This window comes from Xenopus tropicalis, chromosome 8, assembly GCF_000004195.4.
Source record: "Xenopus tropicalis strain Nigerian chromosome 8, UCB_Xtro_10.0, whole genome shotgun sequence".
Taxonomy (NCBI): Eukaryota; Metazoa; Chordata; class Amphibia; order Anura; family Pipidae; genus Xenopus; species Xenopus tropicalis.
Genome location: NC_030684.2, coordinates 96,531,515 through 96,544,637, shown reverse-complemented (window position 1 = coordinate 96,544,637; position 13,123 = coordinate 96,531,515). Strand labels below are relative to the sequence as shown.

General features: G+C 38.5%; 1 protein-coding gene across 4 annotated transcripts; it reads left to right on the top strand.

The window, feature by feature from the left end:
* The first annotated feature begins 5,766 nt into the window (after nt 1-5,766).
* On the top strand, nt 5,767-11,618 carry degs2 (delta(4)-desaturase, sphingolipid 2). Of its 4 annotated transcripts, none has more exons than XM_031892095.1 (3): nt 5,767-5,881; nt 8,305-9,047; nt 10,614-11,618. In XM_031892095.1, the coding sequence occupies exons 1-3, from the start codon at nt 5,848-5,850 to the stop codon at nt 10,755-10,757; spliced, it is 921 nt and encodes a 306-aa protein (XP_031747955.1). In that variant the 5' UTR covers nt 5,767-5,847; the 3' UTR covers nt 10,758-11,618. The 4 variants fall into 4 exon arrangements, with proteins under 4 accessions (XP_031747955.1, XP_017952092.1, XP_002936627.1 ...); XM_018096603.2 differs by lacking the exon at nt 5,767-5,881 and adding an exon at nt 6,271-6,295; XM_002936581.5 differs by lacking the exon at nt 5,767-5,881 and adding an exon at nt 6,324-6,734.
* The last annotated feature ends 1,505 nt before the right edge of the window (nt 11,619-13,123 follow it).

Genomic DNA, 13,123 nt, shown 5'->3' with positions numbered 1-13,123 from the left:
ATAGAACCATTTGTGCATGTATTGCTGTGTATTAGAACAATACATCCTTACAGCAGATAAAAAAATACAGTAATACAATGTAATACAAAGCAGTTATGTGGCCATACATAATGCTGCTCGGTCTCTCTAGATCTTATTGGCCCATAATGGGCCCATTGGCTGAAAATCATTCAGATCTCAATCAGACAGAGACTCATGTGGGATGAGGGCTGCATCGTCACTCAGATGGCATGCGTTTTTAATATAATGTCTCAAGTTTAGTCCAAATTTTAATTATGTTTATTACATAAAAATGAGTTTATATTTTTATTTGTATAAAATTTTCCCTGTAGTGAACATTTTGTAAAGTAGGTAGGTTTAGTGAATAATGGATAACTTGCAATTGGCTCTTTCTACGTATTGATAAAATCTTATTATTTTATATTTAAATATATGTACCCATGTCATCTATGGCCTATGATTAAGTGCCGCTTTTAGGCAGGAAACAGTAGGCTTTTAATTTGTTTGATATGTGATTTCCTTAAATAAAACATTTTTATTGCACTTTAACTGTTGTTGTCTATTCTTTGGTACCAACCTAGTTTTATAGTGTGTCTCCTTAAAAAATGCACAGTAGGGTTTTCAGGCAATATCTTGCAATACTTTAGCCTCTGCTGTTTGATATTGTCACAGGAACATGCACAATTGAGGATTTTTATGGAGTACTTTTTATTTCTAAATTACACTGTTAGCATAGCAAATAATTCACTCTACTATTTAAAATGTTATTCTAAAGCCAACAAATGTAGCCATCTCAGTGCATTGTGCCTGAGTCTGAGCTTTCAGGAGGAGCCAGCGCTACACCTTAGAACTGCTTTCAGGTAACTTATTGTTTCTCCTACTCCCATGTAACTGGAGGAGTCCCAAGAGAGTTTTCTCACTTTGCTGCCTGTGTGGCATCACCCTTATGGTGTGCAGAGGATGCAGTAGGTGACTTGGACAGTTCAGATCACATTAGTGGTGAGTTTCCCCAGCCAAAATTAGTTTTCCCTCTGTTTAAATAGGATATCCATCCTGCCATTCAATATGTCTCTGATGACTCTATTGCTTATCACTTGATTCACTTCTATTAAAATAAAAACACTTGAGGTCAAAGGATTGGTACAGTTTCAATCCTTAAGTGTTAAAGTGTTATCAGGCTAGAAATTTGCTATTTTAGAAAAGTTACAGGTATTGCAATTGTTACAACTGGTCATACCAGGATACTCCTTTCTACATGGCAAAAATTGCTTCCTCTAAAGAAATATCCAATGGAGGGAAATATGTGGAGCTCATGGACCATGGAGCACCGAGGTACCTCAGTCGTTTTTGTATGGTATAAATTTGAATACATTTATGATTATTTTGGGCACAATAAACATTTTTACCTGTTATTTGTATTAATAAATTGTTTATTCAGGGTCTGGGACAGAGTTTCACACATGGGTTAGGTGGCCTTTTCTTAAACATTTGCTTGGAGTATGGTTTCCAAGAATTATGTTGTGCATGAGCCCAGCCTTAGTTACCACAAGAACTGGGAGCACAGCAAAATATTCAAATAAAGATAAAAAATAAACTGGCCCAGGGTAAAAGGTCTGTGATTTTGACCAGGTCTTCTTTTAAGAACTCACTCTATGCATTGCACCAGCACCCTAAATTTTTTTGTACTTGGTCTAAAAATCATGGCTAATTAAATGGCACAAATATATACTGTATGACTGTTTGTTGCAGATTCATTTGGGATGATTTAGAAAGATATGTGCTGAAGTTGCCCATAGCAACCTTTTTTGTTTTCTAACTGGTATTAGAATGATTAAAACTAATGCTATGGGCAAGTGTACGTAAGTGTAAAGTTTATTAATTAGCTCAAAATTGTGGGTTGTGTTGAAGATTTGACAGCATTTTTATTCAATATTTCAATATTTTCAATATTTGTTTCATAGCACTTTGGTTAGAAAATGAGGCCAAGACATTTGTTGCATAGCTTTTGTAGGTAATAAAATACATTTTGACATTGGGCTACAAATGAGATTATATAATTAATTTACAGATATATTTAGAAATGTACAATATAAGCTTGCTTATTAGAAATGACAAAATAACAAACTAACATGTAGGAAACCTTTCATTTAACCAAAGTTGTTTAGTGTTTTGCACTGACTCATGGTAGTCACTGGGGGAATATGCACCTGGGCAGCAACCTATAGCAAGCAATTAGTAAATATCCTTTATCAGCTGAAGGTAGAAACTAATTGACTGCCATGTGTTACTTCCCATGCATAAAATCCTGCGTTTCCTGCAGGATTGCTGTCTTGGGGCCCTACACCTACCTAGCCATGGCCATAACCTAGCTAAACATTGCTCGACCACCTATACCGTTGTGGCGGGTGCAACCTAGCGCATACCTGCATTTATGTTGGAATTCTGGGGTAAATATAATATTGTGTAAAAAAACAGGGCAATTTGCACCTTGCAGTTTCCACTGTGTTAGCAAATGAGGCTTAATGTGTAGAAGCAGAATCTTAAACAACAATTCATAAATAATGTTTTATATGGTACTATATTGGGAACAATAGATTGTGGTACGTAATGGCTACCAGAAACACCAGCATAATCCATTAAGCACAGTATGGGGTTTTCACAACGTCATTGGTGTGCTGCAGCATGCCCACCAATAGAATAACAAGACTGCCAATGCAACAACTTTTGACTGACCTTAGTACATCGAGAACCTGATGAGGGAATCTTGTGCTAGACAAGACAAAATATTATTTGTAAGAGAGTATTGACGACAACCAAGGTTGCACAGCTTTTTATTTTGACTCATGGCAGTCAGTATGTCATACTTTTTTGGATTTTGTTGGACATTTGCAGTATTCTTTATAAAAGAAACAGTAACAGATCAATAAACAATGCATTAAAGCACTATCTGTATAACCTTTCACAAATAACTCATTTCAAAAGTGAATTGGGAAAGACAAAAGTGTCTCTGAATGAGGTATGTAATTATGTGTAGGAAAAAAAATAAAAAATAATACATGACAGTGTATAGGGTCATGGGCTTAGGAGGGATGGTCAATGAGAAGATGATGCCACCTTCCCATCCAGTCTATTGAAAATTATAGCACTGCCCTATCATTGTTATAGCCCTCCTAACGCTTCATTTAATGTCTTTTTTGAAGGCTTTACTTCCAGTGTTGGACTGGAAACCTTTGGGTCTAAAGGAGGACCTAATCTCCAGGGCCTCATCGCCACCAACCCACATTCCCCCCAACTACTGACTGCAGCTACCGACCACCACACCTAATGCTACCCCCTACCTCACAGCTGCAAACCACTGACATCCTTTGCACAATCACCAGGTATATGGAGTCTCAAACAACCCCCAACAATAATAGTACTGTGGCATCTTACAGCAGCCTATCTACAGACTGCTGTTTTGGGCCTGCTCACAAGTTCTTCTTTCAGTGTGATGTTCCATATAGATCCATGGTGGTCCCCTCTGTTTATCCAATTATAATTTTTCTTGGCAAAATATTAACATTTCAGCATCATTTCTATGTTGATGGCACAGTTCTTTTAATTCTTACCCAGAATATAAAACCTCTAATTAATCAATTCTATTCAGTCATCCTGCTCTCTTTTAAATTAAGTCTACATTTCCCTTTCTGGCACTTATGAACACATTTAAATATACGGTCAGCACTGCTCTTCTCAATACATGTCCCTAATCTCATGTATAATCTGTTGACAGCCATGCTCCAGAAGACTTTTATACAGTATATTAATCAGAAGTGAATTGAAAATATATACTCAAAAAATATACATACACATAAATTTGGCACTGGAATATTTTTAGAAAAATATTTTAATCTTCTCTGTTCTGTTACAAATTATTTTGCTGGATATCTCGTATAATTTGGCATTTTTGCCTTTATGAAGCTTTGGAGCCTATGATTTTTAGTAGCTTGGGGACAAAAAAACCCTCTTTATCTCTCTGCCAATCACAGGAAAGCAGTCATGAGATTTTTCATTGGAAATGTATACTGGTTGTGCAATGTGGCTTTTAAGAAGTATTGCTCTGCCTTCTAAGGATCATGGGCTCCAAAGTAAACTGGTTGGAGAAGACATCACAGGAGAGGGGGGATGCCTACAGACTCTGTGACCCCCTCTTGTCCTATGATTTCCTTTGCTTTTACATATAATGTAGGCTGTTCCAAGTTACACCACTGCCTTTAAAGGAAATTTATACCCCCAAACAATGTAGATCTCTATAAAAAAATATACTGGATAAACAAGCTGATACGTAAAACTCTGCATTATTTCTGGTCATGTGATCTCTGAGGGAGCACACAGCCCATCACTAAATGGTGGCTCAAGGGAAAGGATGTAAAAGGTCAATATTTACTGATATATATATTCCAGTTTGATGAGATTCTTTAAAAGGTCACTTAACGTAATATAAACTATCTGTTGGTTAAATATTCATTTTAGTGGTATAGTTTTCCTTTAAGGTACTTAAAAATATCTCTAGAAATCTGTTTAAAGAGGAACTATCATTAATGGAAATTTGCTTAACTTGGCTCAGTACTGACAGGCAGCTAGTGTTCTGAGCATTGAGGCGCAGTAGTGGTCTAGCCTATTCCTATTGTTCCTATCTAATATTAAACCTGAAAAATACTTTGAAGAAGGTCAAAAAATGTATTTACAAGAATTATTAATGAGAAAAGCCACATATCACCTGCTTTTTCTCAATCGAGTTATTTGGCACAAAGGCTCAGCACCTTGAAACATACATGCCATGTGAGCTGCACGTGATGCTAAGAGATGTAGTTAAACAGTAACTTTAGGGCATCCACTTGCTCATTCCCATAAAAGTATGATTTGCCTTTTGCATAACCTATAAATAAATGTTGTAAAAACAATAACTTGTGTTACTGTTTGTGCAATAAAATTGCAGTCACATTTATATGTATGCAAAAATACAGTAAATGGCCATTTCTCAAGAATACATGAACTGGCTTCAGGCAGAGTAATAATCCATTATCATTCACTAGAAATTAATTTTTCTTTTTTTTTCTTTTGTTTCAAAACTAGGAACCACAAATCCAAAAGACACATCACAAGGCAGATCAACCGGGTCTAGAGATAACAAAAATCCATTAGAAATATAAACAGTGGCATAACAATACGCCACCAGGCCCCCCCTGCAAAAAATCTTTGGAGATCTTAGTCACTGCTATGCAGACCCCGTGATCTGGGCCCCCTGTTACTCACCCCTTCCACCACCACAGGGGGGCTTCCTTTACAGGTACGCCACTAAATTATAGTGTTTGTGCACAATGGTGTAAATACTCTGCACTGGGATCCCCTGCAAAAAATCTTCAATATGGCCCAGCTCAGAGTAGCAAACTCACCTGGCCCCCTGCCCTTAGGCATCCCCCTCCATTCATGTATAAATCCCTGCTCCCTGCCTGCTATCCTACCTCGGAGCCGGCATAGAGCAGGGATTTACATGTAAAATGGAGGAAAGTGACCCCACGGTCTTGGCCCCCGAGAATGCGGGGTCTGCTTCCTCTGTTATTATACCACTGTTTGTGCCAAGCTTTCCCTTGTTTTGCCTATACACTGCCTGGCACAGTTCAGCCTCTCCCCATTCACATGGGCTGGCCACAAATTCCTGTAGCAGAGTAAATGCTACAGACTGACTGGGTGGGCCTGATTAGACACAGCTGGCCAATCAAGATGCCTGAAACCCTGGCTGGACAGTTTACAGGAGAGCTCTGAGAGGCATAGAGAGATGTCTGTGAATCCAACATACAGGAATCTATGTGCCTGTACACACACAGTTGCCTGTACAGAGGTCTGTAATATTGCTGCAACTGATGTGTCACTAGTATGGTGGAATTCTTTTTTATACGCTCTTTTGTTACAGTCGTATCTGGCTATTGAAGTAAGATTTGTATCTGTACGTGTAAATTGCAGGAGGGTGATTGGAAGCTGATCTAAGCCTGCGGGTGAGCTGCACAACCCCAATGTATAAGATCCTGAAGTGCTGTGTATTGGTGGATATAAAGTATTTAAAAAAATAAGCTGTTTTATGTACAAATACATCAACACCCAACCCAGCTCCATTCCTTTACTTCCCCTTTGCACATGTTTGCTGTTGAGGGGTGTGGCCTCATGACATGCCACAGCAAATCAGCTTTCACTCTGCTCTGTCACTCACATATTTCTGCGTCACTGACGCAGACCAGGGAGCCAGAGATTCTGGAGGGTGGGTGATGGGAGGCTGCTTCAATAATTAGCCATAACTTTGTAACATTGCAAATTTTTTAAAAGCTATAAATTGTCAAAATGTTTGGCTAAACTTTAGATTTTCAATATTCTAAAAACATTTTCATGATATAATTCCTCATCCCCTTAACTTAGGCAACATAGTACTTTTTGTGAAAACAGGTTGTTTCTTCCTGCTTTTACAAAGCCTGATACATTTGGATCACAAGTGGTCAGAAGATACTCACATTAGCCCCTCCCTCAGGTGAAGTGAGGTTATATTAGGGCATTCTCTTGAGTTGACCCTGAGATAAAGTGTTGCTGTGTGGAGGCTCAGTGTGCTTTTACCAGCGTTAGAATGGGCAACACCGTTACCCGGGGTGACTTTGAATGGGTCTATACCGACCAGCCTCACACCCAGCGCCGAAAGGAAATCCTAGGTACATTTACTTCACAAATTTCAGCTGAGCTGCCCTGCACTTCAAGTTGTAGACCAAAGCATTAACATGTACCGTGGTTATTTTGATTGCTGTAGTGGTGCAAGGGTGTAACTGTAGGAGGGAGCAGACCCTGCAGCTGCTGCTGAGTGTTCAGGAGGTATAGGGGGCCCAGTGGGCTTAGTCCAAAACCTGAGGTACAGGTTTGGGCTGACCTTTAAAATAGGACTTTTTTTTAGTACACAGAGGCTAAAACACTGCAACACTGCCTAGAAGTCCAGTAATTGGTCATTATCTCTGGCATCTTACCTCAGGTTGCCAGTCTGGTCCCGTTGAGAGTTGATTGATGAATGGCTATTTGACATCTGCAATTTTGTTACAAATCTTTATAGATTAGGAATTCTGTATTGCTTCTGACTTGACTTAAGATGTGATATGGTAATGTGATAGAAATTATCAAGTTTATATCAAATGTGTTTTGGACTATTTGAAAGCAATAGGTTGAAAAGTGTTTAAAAGGTTAACTACCCCTTTAAATCTGTGTTCAGTGAAAAGAAGTAACTACAGCTGACTACATCTAACATTTATTAGCTGCACATAGTAAAGGATGCACTTGTACCCATGCAGCTGCATTCACATTTCTGTCACAAATCAAAGTATTAGTTGTGTAACCCCTGCACATGAGTCTTTATATGCACTAAAATAACTCTCAAACAGTAGTTCGTGCCTTTATGCTTGAAGCCTTTACCTGATCGGAATTCCCATAATCTCTGAAATCTTGTGCTTCCAAGTTAAATAGTGGTTCAGTGTGTATGCTACATGCATGGCTATTGTTTTTCTTTTCCATTTTACTGTTTGGTGTAACGTGGGCTTAATACATAGTGCATTTTCGCTGGTTTATAATGGTAGACCTGATGTACGTTTAAATTACAAACACAACTAATACAAAAAAAAAACCCCAATTTTTTGACATAATAAAATAAAAGAAAATGCTACTGTAAACAATTTTTACAATTTACATTAAAAGGGTAGTTCGCCTTTTAGATTAAGATTTAGTATGATAATGTGATTCATCTTCATTTTGTATTTGTTGTGTTATTTAGCCTTTTGTTCAGCAGTTATTTAATTTGGTACTACAGCAGCTATCTGGTTGCTAGGGTATTATTTACCCTAGCAACCAGGCAGTAGTTTGACTGAAATATGAACAGAAAAAATAAATAAAAAAAAGTAACAAAAACAATAAAATATTAGCTTCACAAAGCAATAGTTTTTTTTCTCTGCTGGGGTCAGTGACCCCCATTTGGAAGTTGGAAAGAGTCAGAAGACAAAGGCAAATTACTCAAAAACTATAAAAAATAATGAAGACCAATTGAAAAGATGCTAAGAAAAGGCAATTGTATAACATACTAAAAGTTAACCTAATGGTGAACTACCTTTAATTTTATGAGCATTTAGCCACTTTAATTTGCATTCTATCAATTATGATTTCAACTTTCTTTATAACTAATTCTGCTAGTTGTCAGAGAGAAAGATATTAACTTTAATAATATTATTCTTATTTTTTCCCTGGTAGCCAAGTATCCAGAAATCAAGACTTTAATGGGGCCTGACCACCAACTGAAATGGATTGTTCTAGGAATGGTGTTTGCTCAGCTTGTTGCCTGTCACCTTGTAAGAGAATTGCCATGGAAATGGGTGCTGTTTTGGGCCTATGCCTTTGGAGGATGTGTGAACCATTCGTTAACACTGGCAATTCATGATATCTCCCATAATGTTGCCTTTGGTAATCGGCAGGCAAAATGGAACAGGTGGTTTGCAGTGCTTGCCAATTTGCCCATTGGGATGCCATACTCTGCCTCTTTCAAAAAATATCACATTGACCACCATCGGTACTTAGGAGGGGACACCTTAGACGTGGATATACCAACAGACTTTGAAGGCTGGTTCTTTTGTACTCCATTTCGCAAATTCCTTTGGCTGGTCCTTCAGCCTCTGTTCTACACCCTGAGACCTTTGTATGTGAATCCAAAACCTATCTCCAGGATGGAAGTATGCAATGCCGCTGTTCAGTTTTCTGCAGATTTTGCACTATATTATACATGGGGCCTGAAGCCAATTGTTTACTTGTTATCTGGCTCTGTTTTCTGCTTGGGGTTCCATCCTATATCTGGACATTTTATTGCAGAACATTATATGTTTTCCAGAGGCTATGAAACATATTCTTACTATGGACCTCTGAATTTCCTTACCTTTAATGTAGGCTACCACACAGAGCACCATGATTTTCCCAGCATCCCCGGAAGCAAGCTGCCTATGGTAAGTACTTTGCTTCATTAATAAATAGGTACAAGAATAAGTAAATGTTATGAGTATGGCATAACTAAAGGCAGGTATGCGATTAAAACCCAGACCAATGGCATTATTTGGATGTTTTAAGAAAGCTCGTTTTTTAATTTTTGTTTTTTTTTACTTTTTGATCCGAGTCATGAACATGTGTGTAATATCAAGTGAAGTGTTGTGATCACTGCATATCCCACTCATGTAAATATGAAGCAGCAAATGTATGGCAATGTACTGTAGTTTAAACGCTATATATTCTATAGGTGGTAGTGAATGCTGGAAATTTTTATTTCAAGCTGGGCATACATTTTGGTTTAGGACAAAGTTTATTTTTAAACTGTTGCATTGGTAGGTTGGCTTAACCATGGTGCTTTTTAGTTTTGTATGAAATGGAGAATGGAGCAGATTTATATTCGTCTGATACCATTTTGTTTGTCCCACCAAAGAACAAAGGTGTTGCGATTGCGTTTGATTTTGGCTGGTAGTAAGGATCCTGCAATCATGTCTGGAGATTAGGAGTGTGATGATGATTTTATAGAAAGGAAGAAGCTGAGACATCTAAGCTGCAGGAAACGTAGAGTGATTTCTGAAAACAAAGCGATATGTATGCCTTCCCACTGGCTATTTACTTTATTGCCAGTGGGAAGGCACTTCAGGAGATTAGTTGCCCACGGTAGTTGAAGTCATTAATCTCCCTGTGGCCCATGGGCCTTTGTCAGACTTGAAAGCTCCAAAATGCATTACTGATGTAGATACATTGTCAGGGGACATTTTTATTGTTTTATATCTTGACTTTTGGAGATAATGGCAATGTCGTACTATAGCGAGGGCCCATTTTGCATCTGGATCTTGTCTTGTACACACAAGGGTGACTACAGATGCAGTTATGTGCCTGTGATTAAGTTAAGTAAGTGAAAAGATGCTTTTTTATATGGCTGATATGGGTGTGGGAAGAGTTTGTTCATTAAATAAATGCAGTATTTAAACACTGTGTTATGCTTTCATTTGCTCTCTTTAGTCTTAAGGTGGCCATACACGAGCAGATCCGCTCGCTTGGCGATGTCGCCAAGCGAGCGGATCTTCCCCCGATATCCCCACCTACGGGTGGGCGATATCGGGGAGCCTTTAGGTAAAAAAAAAAATAATCCGATCGTTTGGCCCTGGGGCCAAACGATCGGATTATGTGAGCGGCAATGGGGCAGTCGGATCGGGGACCACATCAACGAGCCGATGCGGTCCCCGATCCGACCGGATTTTCTAACCTGGCCGATCGAGATCTGGCCAATTTCAGGCCAGATATCGGTCGGCCAGGCTGCTCGGCTCTCCCCGTACACGGGCCGATTAGCTGCCGAATCGGTCCAAGGGCAGCTGTAGTCGGCCCGTGTATGGGGACCTTAACATTATGTTTTGTGTACAGATCAGAAAGCATTCAGTGTGAGAAATATATGTAGGTTGGAATAGAGCAAATACTTGTAAAGAATGAAAGGAGAGAATAGTGCATTATGTATTGTCCCCTGATTAATGATACTGCTCTTTGTTTAGGTAACCCAGATGGCATCAGAATTTTATGACCGACTTCCCCAGCACCAGTCTTGGACACACGTTCTCTGGGACTTCATATTTGAAGAGGAACTTGGCCCTTATTCAAGAATTAAAAGAAAATGTTTGCTTGTGAACAAAAGCTAAAAGTAAAATGGAATCTTTGCTTTGTGAGGAAATATTTTACAGACCTATTATATTAAAGTCCTTACAAACACAGCTTTGTTTTGCAAACTGACCCTGCCAAGAAGATTGAATAAATAACAAATCTATGTATTAATTTAATGGATAATGGGGTGCAGTTATGTTGGTGAGCTTCTTTTTTAATGAGGAAAACCAGCTAAATCTTCTGACACATGTCAATTTATAACCTGGAGAGACAGTTTGTGATTTTTTTTTTTTTTTTCATACTGGTAGGGACACCTTAAAACTTGACACCCCCCGGTGCCGCCTTCTCTATTATTAGTATAGCATAGGGCCCTGTTTCTCAACCCTGGGTCACAAAATGTTGTTGAAGTAAATTTCCTACTTTACCCTTTGTATATGTAAACAATACAGTCTTTTGTAGTCCAGCAACATCAGGAGACCGAAGGTTAAGAAAAAGGGGTCCAAACTACTAAGCCAAAATGTTAAGTATTATGAGCCCAGCCTGATGACCATTTCCAGTGAGAGCTAAGCTGAATAATTGTGTGTGATGGGGACCTTAGACTGTAAGCTCCACTGGGACAGGGACAGATGTGAATGATGTATGATCTCTGTGAAAGCACTGTGTTAACTGTGTCAGTGCTATATAAATAACAGGTAATATTAATAACCACAGGCAGAGAGAAGTGGAACAACACTCGGTGTGACCAGGGACCTTAATTTAATTATTCTGCCCCCTATTGTCTTTGTCTACTACTTCTATACCCAAAATCCTCAGTACTCCTTGGTCACCTGCATGTAAATCCTTAGAATGTTTTGATACAGATTTATTAAAATGTGAGATTAGAGCTCACCACAGAAAAATTGACTAACTTTCTATTTATTTCTATGGGATTTTTCAAAGCATATGTATCAGTGGGTGAGAGGGAGAGTCCACCATTTGATAAATACACTTCTAAAAATACCAACACAATTTTTCCTTGTAGTTCTTACTGCATACTGCATTCCATATATACATTGTATCAAATACAGTACAAATGAAGTACAGGTATGGGATCCCTAATTCGGAAACCCGTTATCTGAAAGTTCCGAATTACAGAAAGGCCATCTGCCATAGACTCCATTATAAGAAAATAATTATAATTTAAAAAAATGATTTCCTTTTTCTCTGTAATAATAAAACAGTACCTTGTATTTAATCCCAACTAAGATATAATTAATCCTTATTGGAGACAAAACAATCCTATTGGGTTTAAATGATGTTTCAATTATTTTTTAGTAGGTATAAGGCATGGAGATCCAAATTAAAGAAAGATCCCTTATCCAGAAAGCCCTGGGTCCCAGGCATTCTGGATAACAGGTCCTATACCTGTATCACAATTTATCCACACAGTCACTCTAAATTGTAGCTTTGTTACATTCAACTCGAAGCGTGTTATTTCCCTTCATATGTTTAAAAGTGTGCAGGCTTTCTTACAACCACAATTTTCCCATAACCCAGTTTGTACAGACATCTTTCTAGGGAAATATCACTTGGAGCTTTCATAGATTTAATACTTCTGGCTCTTGTATAGATTTTCTGTAGATAATGTTTTCATATTACTGTGTATGGATTCAGGATGAATACTTCCTCCACTTTGCCAAGCACTCCAGTCTCCGCATACTGAAGAAATGCCTCTTTAGTGCAAGCTATCTATGTGCACATATGCAAATGCGTCAAATTTATTTATTTTCATTTAGGGAGCAAAAGCTGAAAAAACTTAATTTCCCCTCATTTAACTCCATGAAGGGTAGGTAAAACTGTTCTTTCTCCCGACTTAAATCTTTACTCAATACCATTCCCCTCCTCATGCACCTCTCATATCTGGTCAAATTCTATTTCCTTCCATAATTGATTTTGTCACTGGCCAATTTTTTCTTCTCTAGTTTTGTCTCTTTTTTTCATTTTTCCAACCTCTTGTACTGTACATGTTATTTTCTATTGTCTTGATCTACCATTAATTTGATCTTTTTTAATCACTCTGAACCTGTTCTATCTTATCTTTCCTTCTTTCTATTTTGTACTCCCTGTACTTAATTAGAACATCTGGTGATTTGCTCAGACCTCCCTGCAGCACATTGTCCCATTCCATTTTAAAATCCCCATCATTAGGGCCCGCGACAAATTTCCCTTTTTGCGGGTGACTAATCTCCCCGATATGCCGACCCAACGGCTTGAATGTAATATGACGCCGGATGAAATATGCGGCGCCGCGATTTCCCGAAATCGCAGAAGTTTCATCTCAAGGTCATATGCCATCCCACCGGCGACTTACATTCAAGCCGGTGGGATGGCATATCGAGGCGATTAGCCGCAGGTGACTAATCTC